At 39.5% G+C, this 16,787-nt stretch overlaps 1 protein-coding gene across 4 annotated transcripts in view; it reads left to right on the forward strand.

The window, feature by feature from the left end:
• The window catches only part of CCNY (cyclin Y), a 130,502-nt gene that overhangs the window by 81,503 nt on the left and 32,212 nt on the right, over positions 1 to 16,787 (forward strand). For 2 of the 4 annotated variants that reach the window (XM_069778139.1, XM_069778140.1), the window contains exons 3-4: positions 2,289 to 2,323; positions 13,318 to 13,418. In XM_069778139.1, coding sequence (XP_069634240.1) covers positions 2,289 to 2,323; positions 13,318 to 13,418 — 136 coding nt within the window. Of the gene's footprint in view, positions 1 to 981; positions 1,139 to 2,288; positions 2,324 to 13,317; positions 13,419 to 16,787 lie in introns of those variants that run through there. The other 2 variants (XM_069778141.1, XM_069778142.1) reach the window with 2 other exon arrangements.

A 16,787-nucleotide genomic window follows, 5' to 3' on the forward strand; every position in this document is an offset into this window, starting at 1 on the left:
ACTACGGTCTGGTCTGCTGAAAACCACACTGTGCTATGTGAGCACTGCAAAGCATCTTTAAACTGACTGAAGCCAAGTGATGGAATTACTTCTTTACAGTCATTTTAGCTTGGCAGAAGTGGCCTTTTGCCTTGTGCAATAGTTGTTTTTCCCTTGTTTAAAGAGAGGGTTGTGATCACAAAAGAGAGCGGTTGTGACAAAGTGGGTTTCTGCTGTGCCCAATTCCTGATCGGCATATGTTCTGGAAAGAGTTGAGCCTTACACTATGGCAGAGTGGGCCAGAAGCACAAAAACACAGCTGCCGCCTTGGAGTCCCTCACCGGAGAGTCCAGGCTAACTGAATTTCTGCTGTATGGGGAAAATAGGGGAAAGGAGGTCAACGTGGTGCTTAGAAGAATGTGCAGCACAAGCGGTGCTTGAGCAGGGAGAAGTGAGGGGTGTGTGTAAATACGTTAATGTATTCTTCCAGAGATTGGAAATAGCAAATGGGAATGAGCTGTGAGTGATATTGTTGCTTTGGTGAATAGATGATTGTACTTCCATGGGGAATTGAATAATGGATACAAGGGAAAATACAGAAGAGAAAAACTAAGGTAGGGAAAAAAAGGTGATTAAAATGGAATTTGGAGTATATGTGCAGGCTGTCTTTATAGGATTTTGTCCATAAGAACTTTGTATGCGATATAATTGTTTATATTATTAAAACACTGTTAAATACTTAACTGTGTTCAAAATTTCACAGTTCATAGGTGTTAATTTTCAGTTATGTATTCTATTAGGTTTACATGCAGCTTATCAGAATTGTTTACTGCCTATACGTTGCAATATGCAATACTATACAAATACTTTGGCTATTCTTAGAAGTGAGTATCTACCATCATTTTGTTGTTTCCTTTTAGATTACTTATGTCCCTTGCTGGTGATAAATTCAGTGTGTGGAACTTAAGTGTAGTGCAGTGTTTTAGCAAGATTTCAAGCATTTTAACTATTTACTAGATGATCAGAATTTTCCTGCTGTTCCTGTTTAATTCTGTTTCTTATACAATGTCCGTAATTGTGGATCTGAGCATGTACTAAGTGACATGGCTAACATCTGTCATGTGTGATTCTCCTTTCTGCTCCCTGGGAGGAAAATTATGTAAGGATTTTTAAAAGTTTTTTCTTATTTTCTTTTCATTATGTCTGCATTAAACACAATTATTTCACAGTATTCACACATACAGCCTTGTTTATGTGAGATTGCTTGCTTATAAAAAAATCACAAATAATGGCTTCTCATCCAACAGGGAATGGACAGGCTATCCCACCATTATGAACACTCTTATTTTGCTAAGTGCATTGGGTTGCATAGCTTTCAGATCATGGTGCACCAAAGTGCGTTTAATCACCTACAGCATGAAACCATTATTATTTTAATCCTGCGGTTTGATTTATGTGTTAGTTGCCTCCAGACTTGTATCCTAAATGCTGTGGTATTTTCACTGGAACAGAGCTCCACAGGCTCTCTATGGGGTGAGTTAATTGGGAAAGTGCTTTAAAAAAATTACATAGAGTATATTTAATCAGCTGTAACGAGCATTTGCCTGACAATTAAGACTCTATACATCTATCTCCCTTGTTGTTGCTGTTTACTTTCTGAATATTTTGGCTAATTGTGGCTTTGACTTGCAACCCTTGCTTGTGGTGACTGGTTCATACTCACCAGAGTAACGTATTTTCATTGTTATATCCCACATGAGTAATAGTTTCAGGCTTGCACCTGATCATTATAGAAGGCAGTGGTGTAATGCATATGGTTTCAAGGCTCCTCTATGGGAGTTAGTGCACAGTAAGCTATGATGAGAATTTGCTAACTCCATGGTGTAGCTATTTAGGTGCTTTCATACCTGCAAGGTAGTGTAGGCCACTTTGCAGCAAGGTACCTTGCATGAAGGCACTGGTGGCTCAGGAGTGCCCACACAGAGAACTGGTGAAGGATGGCTAATCCATCGCTAACTTGGACTGTAGCTTACTGCATATTAACTTTCCCATGCGGACCAACGCCTGGTGAAGTACCCAAATGGATGAGAATTTTAATCCATCACCACACTAGTGAGCATAAATGCCTTTATGCATACAGATACGTGTTCCTTCTGTGTTTGATATATAAATATACTTGGTTAGTGCAAAAGCAATTATAATGTTGCACATAGATAGCCTCCTGTTCTTTTTATTATAAATGGTATATAAGAAGCTGAATCGGGAAAAATAGTCATGTAATATTTCTATCATATTTTGTGTTTTTGCAGTGAGAGAAAAACGCAAGAGTCTCTATATAAACCACGTAAGTGAAAATGCCTCGCTATGCAGCTTTCTCCTTGTTGTCTATATTATACAGTAAATAAGAGTTATCACACATGATTTCCATGTTGGTGAGAGGGTGCTGATGCTTCAGATGTCTGTTCTGCATCAGGATCCAGAAATATAGGTCTTGGCTATTGAGTTAGTGGAACGGATCTGTTTGGTCTGAAGACAGTGTCATGCTCACAACCAGCGTATGTAGGTAACTGGTACTTCGAACAAAGAGCTGCACGCATTAGTATGATTTTTAAAATTAATACAAAAACTCTCAAAGCTTTAAATTACATTTGTATGCAAGTTTGCTTTGGCAGAGAGCTGCAGCATTTGATATTTGCACAGAAGTTCTGAAGTGCCTGACCGGTGTTGATGCAATGTAAATGTGGATTGACATGTGGTACATGCCGAGTATGAAGATGGGGTTTTGATACCCTTGTGTACCCTGGGCATTTTTCAGTTGTCTTCACTTTGAACCAAATTCTTGGTGAAGCTGAGAGCAAATCTCCTATAGCCTGCTTTCGGTACAGGACCAGGCTCTTTGCCCCAGTTACTATCGTTTGTACTGCTGAAGCACCTGGAACCAGTGCGGTTCCCAGTACGTTAAGCCTTGTGCTGAAATGTCTGGAGTCACGCCTCAGTAAAACTGAGGAGGGAAAGAACTGTCTCCCTAATGGTATTTGCCTTTAGGGTGAAATGGGGAGAAGTTCCCAAACTTTTCTCTGTCTGGAAATATAGGCCATCATTTCATGAATCACTTTTAAGCCAACCCAGCTGCTGAAAGAAGCAGATGTGGTTTATAGCCTCTGCATCCCTTTGTGCTGGGGCGAATGTTTGTGCAGCATGAGGTAAACTGGATTGGGGCATGAATGCAGGTAGATTCAGCATGGCCAAAAGCTAAAATGGATCTGCTCCTAAATGTGATTCACTTCAGGGCTTGCGCCCGCAGGAAGGGAGGGAGCTGCTGAATGGGGTGAGAAGGCAGGACTGCTTCATTTGTTGGCAGAACTGGTTTGTGCTGAGTGTTTCTGAAACTACTGCCCGGCTTCAAGAGCAAGCTGAGATTTTCAGTTTCCCAAGAGTTAAGATTTTGGGAAGTCATGACATACTGTGAGGCTTATAAAAGCCTTAAAGTTGGCCCCACAAGGTTAGCAGGTATTCTCGGTGCTTCTCACCTTCTATTCCCCTGTAAAACATTTCCATTGCTTACAGCGCATGTGGGGGTGGTTTGCAGTGCAATTGTGTTGTTACAAAATTACTTGTAAAGCTAATGCACAGGGTTCCTGTAAACTTAATAATGCGTGCTCAGTAACTTCCAGCATGCTTTTTAGCCTCAAACTTGGAGGGTTCAATGCAAAAAAAATACTAACATTTAGACACTGCAAAGCAAGTTATTAACTGAGTTTCTGTGACAGTCCACCTTGTGTCATGGATAAAAGTCTCACGTGTCCTGAATCATTTCACGTCATGTAAAAGATGTGTTCTGCATTAGGCAGATGTCATGTAAAAGGTGTGTTCTGCATTAGGCAGACTGCGAGTGGATTCCTCTGGCAGATTGAACAAAGATGACTGTTACAAATGCTGCTGGAAGCACACTATTGCAAACCCTGGTATAAAGTATTTTTAGGCAATGCTGGACTTACTGCAGAAAAGGGAAGGGCGATCATACCACTGAGGAGTTGTGTTGTTGGGAGCTCAATGTAGCAGATTATGCAGTCGATACCCTAAGCACTATACCTCTTCCTAATTTCTTATTTTTTCAAGTATCATTCAAAGCATTGGCTGAGGTTGCAGCAATGTAAACTTCCCTCAGTAGCCTGGTTTATTGCTACCTTAAGTCTGACTTCTTTGTACTTATAAGATACTTCTTCTGAATTACAAAGCTAAAATTAATCTTTATGAAGCTGAAATCCTTACCATGGCTTTCTCTGCGTGTGTCCTTACAAGTCAGTTAAGTTTTTTAGCCAATACTCATAGGTAAGCTATATTTTCAAATGTGGCCTGTGATGTTTAAGTTGTTACTTCAGAACACCTGTGAGTACTCATTCAGCACCTCCTAAATATTCAGTCTGCTAAAGCTGACGCACAAACTGGTGATCATTTTTGAAGTGGTTGCTGTGGCCTTTAACTGGCAACTGTGTTTAGGTTTGTAGACTGCAGGGAACCATCATAATTTTCCTAGACCGCCTTGTTTGAAGAAATTTGAGGAAATAGTTAGATTTGACAATTGTATGTGACAGATGATGAGTAGTATTTACATGATAAGCTACTTTATGCTACACCCTATTGGTTGATCAGTTCTTTTCCACCATTTTTCAGTGTGTGCTAAATGCATTTCTAACAGGAGCTATTGCTACTCACCTGTTTCCTTGTTGATGTGAAGTGCTGGGTCCCCACATCTGCTCTGGAGGAAACAAGCCAGAGGAAAGAAATTTTGGAGCGTTGTTTTGTCTTCCTTCTATAAGAACTCCTCACCATAATGCAGCTCTCTTCTCTTTTGTGGTTTTTCCATAACGTCATCTTTTTTTTTTTTTTTTCCTAAGTCTTTCATACTTATTCTCCTTTTGTGACAAATAACCAAGACAAGCAACAAAATATTTTTATCCCTTTGTGCAGTATCTTATTAGTTATTTTGCAGGCAGAGTTAAACATCTCCCAAGTGACCAGGGTGGCTGGCTAGCAAGAGAAGTATCAAGAAAAGTTGTGCTTTTTCTTTTTTAACTGTTTGTCTAGTTCTGAGTAGTAACAGATGAGAATAGTAGTTTATACAAACACAGTTTCAAAATGTTACCTATGAAAAAAATTAATATTGAATCTTCCTTGTTTAAAAATGCACTTTCTCAGTATGATCATGCCATTGTTCTTTTCCTTTCTTGTTTGCTTTTGTTTGTAAAATATTTTAATTGGCTGAATAGTTTCCTTTGATCTCCAAATACAAATAGTGGGTTCCTGCTTTGATTTATTGTGCTTTGTCAAGGGCTGGCAGTTGCCACATTTCAGATTCGCCTTGTCAGTAGGTATGATAGAAGAAGCCAGCAGCTGTTCTTTTTCTGGGGTGGGGAAGGCAAGGGGGAAGGAATGAATGTGGGGGGGGACAGAGGTGCTGTGGAGAAGCTGTCATCTCTGTCTTCTCACAGAGCTCAGGGAGACGGACGACAGGTTGAGGACGGTACTGGATCCTTTGCATCCTTGTGGGTGCTGGAAGTTACCTACCTACAGTGTACCTGGCGTGTTTGCTTTCTTCCAGCCTATTTTAATTTCTAAGCAGTTGCAGTGGATTCTACTTCCCTTTCCCGTTGAACTGACAGTTGTTATTTTTTGTTATGGCTATAATGCTGCTTCAGTGTGCACTTGTCTTTTCTTTTAATCTGCTTAGTCAAGCTGCTGAGGGGGATAAAGATGCAGACTGAGACAGAGGCGTTTCCTTTTTCAGAGAGGAGAGATTGCATCAGTATCTCTGCCTGTACAAGGAAAGCAAACAGGAAGACATGTTTTTTGGGGGGGAGGGGGAGAAAAAGTGAATTTTTTACTATTGTTTCCAATTGCTAGTTCTTTGTACTGGGTGGTTATTTTTTTGCAGGGGAAAGGAACAGGGCTGGGGAGGGAAAAGTTGTTTTCTCCATCAAGTTTTTCTAGAAATTTTCCCTTTCAGACAAGATGGAAATACTAATGCTCTGTTTGCCAAAGTACTTACTTCTTGACAAGATATGGTCTTAAACTTGAATCTGTGTTTATGAACAGTAATATCCAGTAAAAATGAGGGATATTTTTTGCATATTGGAATATTTCTGAAGGAACATAAACGGAGGGAAAAGAGAAGGAAGATAAAAAGAAGTAATATCTCTCTTCTGCATACTTTTTTTTTATTCTGGAGACCCTTCATCAGCCTTGTAGCAACAGCTTCCTTTCAGCATCGTCTTGTGTAGGGATCTGGACATGACTTCCGCTGTCTGCTACCTGGCAACTGGATGTTCAAATCCCAGCAGACTAATACTGTTTTTATCATTCCAAGTAGAAAAACTAACATCTATGTATAGACCAAAATTTTATCAGCATCCTGAGGAAAAGTTCCTGGGCATCATTCCTGTCAGAACCCCAGTCCCTGTAAGTGACCCTGTAGCGATTCGCATCATGGGAAGCTTCTTCTCAGCAGCAGTCCTGCTGATGGGGACTAGTGGAGAACAGAGAGGTCCTTTCCTGTACATGGTGTGGCACAAGCAATTTCTGTGAGCTTTTTTGCATGCTTGAAATGGTGTATGGTATTTTCTTCTATGTAGCCCGCAAATTTTCTTGTCAGATTGCATAAAGAGGCTGTTCTGCCTCCCTATTGTAAAACTAATAGCCATGTGACTGGTAATCAAACACTTTCAGCTAGTGATTATAAGAGTAAATAAGATACATACTGAAATGGGGACATAGTCTGAAAAGGAGTTTAATCCGTGAAAAATGCAAAGCACAACATAAAATTTGAAACGTTGTTTTTAAGTGGGCTGCCTGAGGCTGGCTATTGTAAAGGTTTATAACTGCTGTCCAAATTCCTTAAGATATTTTAATTAACATTCCTTACTCAAAGAGAACAACATCATAAACTGGAAGATAGATTAGAGGCTTCTCAGGTGCTCTTGAAGCTCTCCTAGAGATTGCTTAATGTGGTCTTTGCTCCTCTCCGTTGCAAGATCACAAAAAACAGGTCTAGAGGGGGCCTTTATAGGCCATCTGGCCCATCTCGCAGATTCCCTATACTGATGCCTTTCCTAACAGATGCTGTTTAAGATGCTTTTTCAGGCTTCCAATAAGTTAGAATAAACAGGATTTCTTTAATGGCTTACTTAAACTTACTCTTTGAAATGTTTTTTTTTCTAGTATCTTTCAGCCCTTTGCTTCTTTTCCTGTCCTCTAGGGTGAAGAATTTTACCTCTTCTATCGGCCTCAAGGCATTAAGTTATATGAAGTGAAAAACTTTTGTAGGGGGAGACACAAAAGATAACTTTTAAAGTAGAAGGAGAGTACATAGGGGAGTTCTTTTACAAGGTTGCTATACAATACTTGCTGTGCTGGGAGCCTAGTAAAGTCCCTCTGGTCAAATTGCACAACACCAGCAATTATACGCTATGTAAATACAAGCCTTTGAGCTGCTTTTAGTGTTCAAAGAAATGTTTAATCTTTCAGGTTTGTAAAGCAGGGTGCTTTATCAGTGGTTAAGTAGGGCCTGTGTGTGCTGCAGAAGAGTTTCCCAATGGTTGCTGAGCCCCCCAAGAGCTCAGTGGCATGCTGACATAGTTTTCTGTAGTTGACATGAGTAAGGACAAGCTTTGAGAGCAAAAAACTTGCAAGTACAGATCTAGTCTAAGGCATCAGTTTTGGACATTGTCAAACATTGGTGAAACTAATCAACAGAGGTCAAGGTTGAATCATGTCATAGACTGATGAGGTACAATGGGTGGACTTAAGAGTGGTTGGACTGGATCTTTTTTTTTATTGTAGATATTGCCAGAGAAGGGTAAACATACAATGGTGCGGTTTTCTATAGCTTTTGTTCAGGTGAATATATCCATATCTAGCCACTGAATGTAGACAATTGTGCTGTAGTATCAAACTGTGCAAGATGAAAGTAAAAGCAGAGCTTTGCAGAGCCATGCAGAGAACTGTGTTGCATGGCTTGCTTGATTTTGGAAGCGCTTTGTTGACCTGTAAAATCATGTTTCTTCTGTGAAAAATGTTGTTAGAACTAAATCATGTCCCGAAGCAATAGAAGATCCCCAAGATAGGAACCTCCCTTTTCCAAGAGAGAAGCAGTCCTGGTATTTTTGCTTGCTGTTGTAATTTGGCTTCATGTGTACTTTTACATGCCAGTTTTGCCTATTAGCATTTTGGCCAGCCTCTACTGCCTGGAAGCTAATGGGCATGTCTCCACAGACGGGTGCAAGCAGGCCTCAATTTTTCCATGGGGGGAAATACTATTTAATAGTACCTTTTAAAATCATGCAATAACTTACACCTGGTTTGATGGAAGAGGAGACAGTACTATTATTATTTAGGACAGAAGCTGCAAATTATCTTTTGATGGACAAGTGCAAAAGAACGCTGAAAAAGACGGAAGCTCCTCTGCCAAACTGGAAGCTGCCTGGCTGGAGGCCAGCTCTGGTACAAAAGCTGTATAGCTTCATTAGGGAAGTGTTGCGCCCAAATGAACAAATCCTGCTGAGCATCAGGGCAGAATGCCATACTAGTGTTGCTAAAGAGCTTTCCAGGACAGAGCTGGCTGGTACCCATTCTGGTCAATTCTGAGTGTGGGTTTTGGTCAGTATGCACCCACCCGTCTGTTAGATGTTTCTACCTGAAAACACCCTAAAATGACTATTTTAACAAAAGAAATAGTAACCCTTTCCCTTTCCCAACAAATTTAGGTTTAATTTCTGAGTGATTCTAAAATGAAGGTTGAGAGAAGTTCATCCTTTTGTGTATTCTCATTGTAAATTAATTAGGAATTTGTTCTGATTCCTTTCATAGCAGGTACATAGAAGCAGTTCTGCAGAACTTGTAGGATTTTGATGGCAAACTAAGCCATTCTAGTTCTGATAAGGTGTATTTTATGTAAACTTCAAGTAGATCCTATTGTTCAAATATCTTAAAACAAATGTGATTTGGAAAGTTGGAAAGTTTCAGGATGAAGCTGGGAGAAGAATAAAGCACTGATATTTTCTTAGTGTTAGCTGTGCAAGAAGGAAAAACTGCTGGTTTTAAGAGCTAGAAACACCTGGCATTAATGGAAGTACATTGAATCTTGATCTCTTGGAGCTTGTTCTGTAACACATGTAAAAGCTTAGCAAGTTATAAAGCAATTTTTTCTGTTATACATCGTATAGACATATAGATGTCGTAAAGAAATTCCACAAAACAGCTATTACGTATTTGTTGTAACCTATAATGTCAGCATTTCTTAATTAACATCTTTGGTTGAAATGAGAAAAATAACAACTGCTTCTGGAGTAAAGAGCTACAAATCCCTTCCACCAAAAGACATCATAAAATTGTAGAAAATTGGTCCAGAATTCATCTCAAGAGGTTGTTCAGTCTGTTTTCTTGCCTAAGAGCAGAATCCTGCATCTAAGCTATTCCCGACATATGTTTGATTTACCTCTTCTTTACAACTTTCAGTGATGGAGATTGTATCACTGCTCAAGTCACTCATGCTATCCCTGCTATTAGACAAAGGTGGTGGTTTGGGTGGGGTTTTTTGCCATCACCTCGTCTCACACTTTCATGGCCAATCATAATTTTCCCTAGTTCAGTATAAGCCTGCTCTTTCTTATCCCATCCACAATGGTCATGGAGAACAATGTTCTCTTCTTTGGAACTCCCTTCAACATAACTTAAGGCCATTATTGTCTTTGTTCCTGGAGAAAACCTCTCCAGTCTTTCTGTTTTTCCTTCTAAATCAGGGTTTTCAAACCTCTGATTAATCTTGCTGCCCTCTTCTCCTGACTCTCTGAAATCAGTTCATCTTTCTTGAAATATAGTGGTGAAAACTGGACATAAAATTCCAACTGAGCAGAGTGGAAGGGTGCTCTACCCTGTTGTATACATGGTAACTCTATAAATCCTATATGATATTTTCCTTTTTTTTATAAAAGAGTCCTCTGCAAGTTAATGCCAGCTGCAAATTCAGTAAAAAATGCCTTGATGCTGTTTTCAAAGTTATTGCTCAATATTTTACACTAAGTAGACCAGACCTCTGTGGAATGTTCCTTACTTCAACCTTCCAGTTTGAAAGTGATCTCTGGGTAACCAGAGTGTAGTTTTCCAAGTAGTTTTTACCTGCCATGTTTTCCTTGTTTTGCCCTTCGGGAATTTTATGTGAGATAAAGTCAGAAGTTTTGCTGAAGTTGAGAAGCATGACATCTACTGAATCTCAGCTTGGGTACAAAAGCAGTACCACTGCAAGTTAAAGTACATTTAAAGTGAATCCCACGTCATGTTAATGAATTGCTTTTAATTTGTAAATACTGGTAATAGCAGAGATTTTCAAGGCTCCACATGTGTCCTGTACTCAGAGTCATGTTTCCATATGAAGATTTACAAAAGGAGCTATACAAGTCCTTTATTTCCCTGTGTCAGCCTTAATGGTGGGACAGAACCTGAGGATCCCGTGAATGTTAGAGGGTTTGTCTAATTTCTTCAAAGGCTCTATATTCTTTCTCAGCTCTTCTGATTTTTCTGGCTTAGAGCCTCTCTACCTTGTCTAAATGGAAGATTTTTGTGGTCAGACATGACGGCTTTGAAATGTGCAGGCATTAAGCTCTTGTACAGTTTTGGGTGGACTTATTCCATTGAAATGGACACAGAAGAGGGTTTCTGGATAGGACAGTGCTGAATACTGACGTGATGCTCAGTAACCTCTTCTGTCCTTGGCAAGTATGAAGAAGGTTCCTGTGCAGCATTTTATGGAGTTTCAGAAAAGCCTGGCTGACGGAACTGTGGGACTTCAGATGTCTTCCAGCTTAGTCAAGCTGGAATAGGCAACTGAGGGTGTTTTCCAGTAGTTTGGAAAAGGCAAAAAATCTGTTACCTGGCATACCATATGGCTGCAGTTGGACTCAGAGTAGAAGCTGGGAATATTGATCTACCGATAGGTTAGTTATTCACATGGCACAAGTGTGTATATATACCCAAGATAGTAAGTTTACACTTGGCACCATTCTTCAGTCTGGGAGAGGCACCCCTTCCTGCCAAGTTGTTATGAACAGAAAGTGAAGCATGAGACGCCGCAGAAATTTCTGAAGTGTGAAAAGTTCTAAGCCTAACCAAGTGTGAAGTGGGCTAAAAACCATAGAGAGTTCTGTGATATGGTAGTTTCAGAAATAAGGTGCGTGGCTCTAATTATTGACATGTATCAAATGTTAGAGTGCTGTTTACATAAGAAAATTTAAATCTGATAGTGGTGTTGCTACGGAGTTGTTTTCTGTTTTTTACTCAGGCTTGCCTTGAATGAATCCAGTCCATTTATCTTAAATTTTATCTAAACCTTTAAAACATGCTGACACTTCAAATGTAGGATTAAAACTTTCCATGTGCCTTTTTTTTTTTTTAATGATGCTGAAATGTCTGTGCCTCTCCCTTTTTTTCAACCGCTAGACAGTTTCATTTTCAGCTGGTTTTAAGTTGCTTTGCCTTTATCATGCCTGTGGAAGGTACTCAACAGTCTAATCCAGAAATTTGAACTAACCTGTGGTAGAACAAAAGCTATGAATCACCAGTCCCCTAGTCACTCTCTCTGTATACATCAATGTTAGATGATACATTTTATGGCATTAATGCTTCCAGTGCGTCTAAATTTTCTGTTTGTTGCCTTGCTTAACATATAATAGCTTGGAAGGTAGATGGATTGTGAGCATCCAAAGTATTACTAAGTACCTTTCCAAGCTCCTGGAGAATTTTTGAAAGCAGTTAATTTTCATTTTCTTGGTAAACTTTTTCACTTCTAAGAAAAGCAGTTCAGCCTACGACTTTATTGGTCAAGTGACGGACCTTGGTAGAATTTGTTGGTGAGCTTTCAAATCACTTGAACATAATGTTTCTACAGTTGTAACAGCTTCAGAAAATGACTTTTTTCAATTAACAGAAGACTTTTTCAATTAACAGAAGACTTTCACTCATAGCTGGGAAAAATAGAAGGATGACTCAGATGCATGTAGGTTCTACCAGGTGTCTGGCTGTTCTGTATTTAATGAATGCTGCTAAGAAGTCTGCTGCCTATGGAAAAGGAAACATTAGTTAGATGATGGAGTGCTGACACTTGTAATAATATATGTTTTGGAAATTAGGCAGGGGAAGATGTACTGAGGTAGGAGTCACAGGACTGTAGCCTAGATACTCAGTTGCTCTGAGCTGGTAGATGCCTGTGGATTCCACCGATGGTATTGACATTGATCTCTCCACTGGAATGCTGGAAACAACATTCATTGTGAGGCAAATGAAAATTTCCATGTCGATGTGCCAGCTGAATTTTAAAACTATTTTATTGTAAGTTAAACATGTAATTTGACTAGTCTTAACTTTCCTGACGCAGGTTCTTGGTCAAGTTATTCACTAGCATAGGTAGAACAAGCAAGGATAAAATGAAAGAGCATTAATGACTGCGATAGCTATTAGCTGATATGATGAAACTATTCTTTTTAGACCAGTGGAGTGCTGACTGCTCTAAACAGCTGAAGGAGAAGCCCTCTCAACAAAAATATCTTCAGAAATAAGAAGTGTTGTCAAATGTCATTTTGTGGCTGAGCTTTCCAGTGTTTTCCTACAGTAGTGCAGAAGTAGGGTTGAAATCTGTTGAAAACTTTTTCTGTTAAGAGATATGTTTCTTTTTTATTTGCATGTCCGCTTTCTCTTACATCCTTTGATCAATCATCTTCCTGTCAAATAACAAACTATTCTTGATGAATTGATTTTTCTGAATTTGGCATATTAATTTTTAGAGGTTTTAGTAGTTCTACTGTAAAGACCTCTTTCCCCTACTTCATTCTGTTAGGGTTTGTTTGGTTTTTTTTTTTTAATTCTCTTTTCTCCAAGCATAGTTTTGTATCTGTTTCTAAATCAGTCTTCACGTTAACACAGTTTCTTTTTCACTCTTCCACTAACTTTTGGAACGAGGACAGAAACATAGGTCTTACTCATCTTTGATTTCCAAATGTATGTATGTATGTGAGTAATTCTGCACAAAAATTTTTGCATGGCTTTGGGAAAGGAGGGATGGAGGGGAGATTGGGACTTGAAAGCATTAGTCAAGGCTCAGGCAAGGATTTTTGTGACTTTTGTACTGGTAATTATTTCTGAACTTTCTGAACTGCTTCAAAACATGATCACATTACTGTGTGCGTCATTGTGAGAGACAGAGAAATTTGTTTTTTCTAAATTCTTACATCTCCTCAGAAAAATGCTTTGGTATTACATAATTGCCATTGTTCTTTTGCATGTTTTTCATAGCATCCTCCTGGGCAATTGAGAAGGAAGTACAGTTCCTGCTCCACTATTTTCCTGGATGACAGCACAGTCAGTCAACCAAACCTCAAGTATACCATCAAATGGTGGGTTTTATAATTTTTTTTTCTAGAACCTACATTTTTTTTTTATATATATATATATATGTATTTATGTATACATATTTCTGAACCATTATTAAGCAAGCTTCAAAGGTTTTAGTTTTTGAAGTAGTAAATTTATTTAATCCAGTCACGCTTCAGAGGCAGTGAATAGGATGAGCAAAGGATATTACTCTTATTTTAGGTCTGTGCAGAATCAACCTCCCAATACTGCGTATTTCAACAGAAGGCAGCAATTAAGGATCTCAAATTCCAGCAGCTGAAATCCTTGTGCTTCAGTGTTCAACTGGGTGCTTGCTTTGGATGAGTCCTCAAAACTTACTTGGTACTTGTCTATTCAGAATTTCAGAATTATCTGAAATGGAAGAGCTCTTTTCTGTTCATGAGAAAATGCTCAATTGCTAAGCTTTCCTTCCAGTTTTGTGTTTGAAATGGAAATTAATTGCCTCCAGATTCATTTCCTTATTCAGTACAAGGGCACTGACAGTTTATTACACACCAGTGGGGAGCTTTGTATGTGGTGTGCACATGGGCTTACCCTTGGGTGATGTCTCAGATGATCATTTCAGGTTTCACTGGTGCCTTTTTACATTTGGAGAGAAATGAAATTGGTATTTATAAAGTATTGTTCTTTACATTTTGTACAGTAAGAGGAAAAAATGAGAGAACAAATGCTCAGGCATTTTATGCTGTTTGTTATGATTGCTGATACATTTTCTTGAGTTGTTTGTAGGACGATTACCTTGGTGTACTCAAATGCAAAAATTTATTAAGGCAAAATCTGTGCTACAGAGATACTTACGTGAGAGACAAATATATTAAGACTCACACTTCCAAACGAATTTTTAATGTTGGTGGTCACTAAAACTTGTTCTTAATTTTTCTGTTTAAGGAAAAAAAGAGGGGAGTGGAGAAGGGCTTTGCAGTCAGACTGACACCTAATTCCTCATCAGCTGTTTCTGCCTGAAATATAGCCTTGCTTTCCCTCACCTTTCTTTAATTAGTAACTTAAAAATAATTCAGATGAACACTGGAAAAAGATTTTTTGTTTTTGAGGTTTTTTTTCCTCCTGGAATCTCATGCTCTTTTGCTCTAGAATCCTTTGCATGCAGATTTTTGTAAGTGCAGCCTTTTGGGTGGGTTTCGGGTCCCTTTTTGCATGAGAACTGAGGCTGCTCGTGGAAAGAAGAGGTGGGTTCAGGCGGCCGCAGCAGCTGAGAAGTGTTTTCAGCGCGCCGCGGTGGCCAGCAGCAGCCTTGTGAAAGAGGGGACAGAGGGGCAAGCTGGGGAGGGGGGGGAGCAAGGTGGTGGTGGTCTTTGGGAGAGACTTGGGGTGCGTGGCGGGGGTCGGAGCTGTAGGGAGGAAAGGGTGAGCGTCAGGCTGGAAGCGCCGGCGCTGGGTCCGGCCAGGAGGAGTTGTGCAGGGCTGGGGCCAGGCTGCCGGCGCGGGAAGGGTTGGAAGCTGCAAGGGGTCAGAGGGTTCGAAAAGGGGTTGTGTGGGGTGAGAAACTGGACTCTGGCTCAGGAGGCCTCTGGGCGAGGAGGCTTTTCCTCCCCTCCTCTCCTGTCTGGCTGCACATTTAACAGATTTAAGGGTGGGGAGATTGTGGGATTATTGCTTTTGTAGTACAACTTCGTTTCTTGCCCCCGTCCTGGCAGTCTCTGCAGATAAATGACTTGCACATAGGTAAATCTATAAGGGATGTATCCTGGCCAGCTCATGTACTTCTTCTGGGTCACGTCATGCACTGGTGTATTTACAATATTAGTGCATCTACTGGAGATCGGCAGCATCGGTGGGGTGGCCAGGGTAGGGTGATGGAAAGCTCCATAAGCTTCTTCCCTGCGCAGTGAGTGCTAGCTGAACCAGCTTATGAAAAGCGGAATGAAACTTGGATCTGAGTTAATCTATTGCAGCCCTGAAAGACTTTCAGATTCTGATACGGATTTCTAAACAGTAAATATTTTCTAAACTTAATTTGACATTTTGTTGCAGAAGAAACCATATGGGCACCAAGCAGAGCTCTGCACATGGATTCTTGCATCTGCTTTCATAAAGTGAACTGCAGCTGCAAGTGTGTTCCTAGGGCTATAATTTAAAACTGAATTTTTAGGACTAATTCATTTTGTGAATAGCTTTCAGTCAGATGAAATTCATTCATAAATGTGTTTTTTGTGTTCATTGAGGACTGTGTCCCTTAAATGTCCACAGTACACAGTATCTCTTTAATTCCTTAAATAGGTATCTGTAGAAAAAATAAAATTTAAAAAGCATTTATGATCTGAAAACTTCTAATGCAGCCAGGTAAAAGCTATAATGTTCATACAAGGTTAGTAAAATATATTTACTATTAACTAAGAAAAAACATTTTCCACTACGTGGCTGTTCAAAAAAAACCAAAAACACAAAAAACCCCAACCAAACCTGAAATAACTGAAAATTCTACTAATGGGTCCAACATATTGTTTTCCTAACACGCAGTATGTCAGTTTTCATGTAAAAATTCTGGAATAAAATTACAGAGCAACCAGTTGACTCTTCTAAAAGGCCTTTTATGGAAAAGGAAAGGGAGGGGGGAATTTTGCATCAGTATGAGACATAAGCATCTTACAGTGAATTACTGACAAGACCAATTGTTGACAAATAGAATCGGTGAACTCCCTGCTCCTTCCACTTTAGCTTTGACTGGGTTTTATGCTGCTGGAACAAGTAGGGAGGGTGCTAGTTCTGCTTTATCCTTCAGTAAAGCTCTATTATGAGTAAAGCATGTGTCGTTCGATAAAGCTGGAGTCGTGAATTGGAAACTGGAGAATAACCATGAGAAGCCATGTCTTAATTTTCTTCAGTCTCAAATGTGAACGAGATCAGTTAGTTGTATACGTAATTAAAATCGTAGCTTTCTGTGAATAAAAGGACACTTTTTGTCTTTGCGCAGAATATAAACAAAGGTACTTTGGTATGTGGTTGAGAACATGGGAAATGCATAATGCAGTATGTTATTCAGGGAGTCGTCTTCCTGAGTTAAAATAAGTAACTTGATGCCATAAGACTGTAGGAGCCTGGTATTTGAGTCTGGTATGTGAGTAACTACATAGAAAGACAGCCAAAAGTTAATGGATTTAAATATAAAATCGTAAGCCAATGGTGATTAAAACATTTCATGTTAGCCTGGCAGCATTAGCAAACAATAAAGGAGAATGTCCAATGCCTGTGATGCTCTTATCTTCGACCTTGGAAGTCAGTAGGAGTTTTATTGTTGACTTTAGTGCAGTAGGACATTAAATGGAAGGTTATGTGCAACTTCGTATGTGGAATGTGAGTATTTTTGTAAGGTACTTTATTGCTAGTGAAAA

This window comes from Haliaeetus albicilla, chromosome 2 (genome assembly GCF_947461875.1).
Source record: "Haliaeetus albicilla chromosome 2, bHalAlb1.1, whole genome shotgun sequence".
Classification (NCBI taxonomy): domain Eukaryota; kingdom Metazoa; phylum Chordata; class Aves; order Accipitriformes; family Accipitridae; genus Haliaeetus; species Haliaeetus albicilla.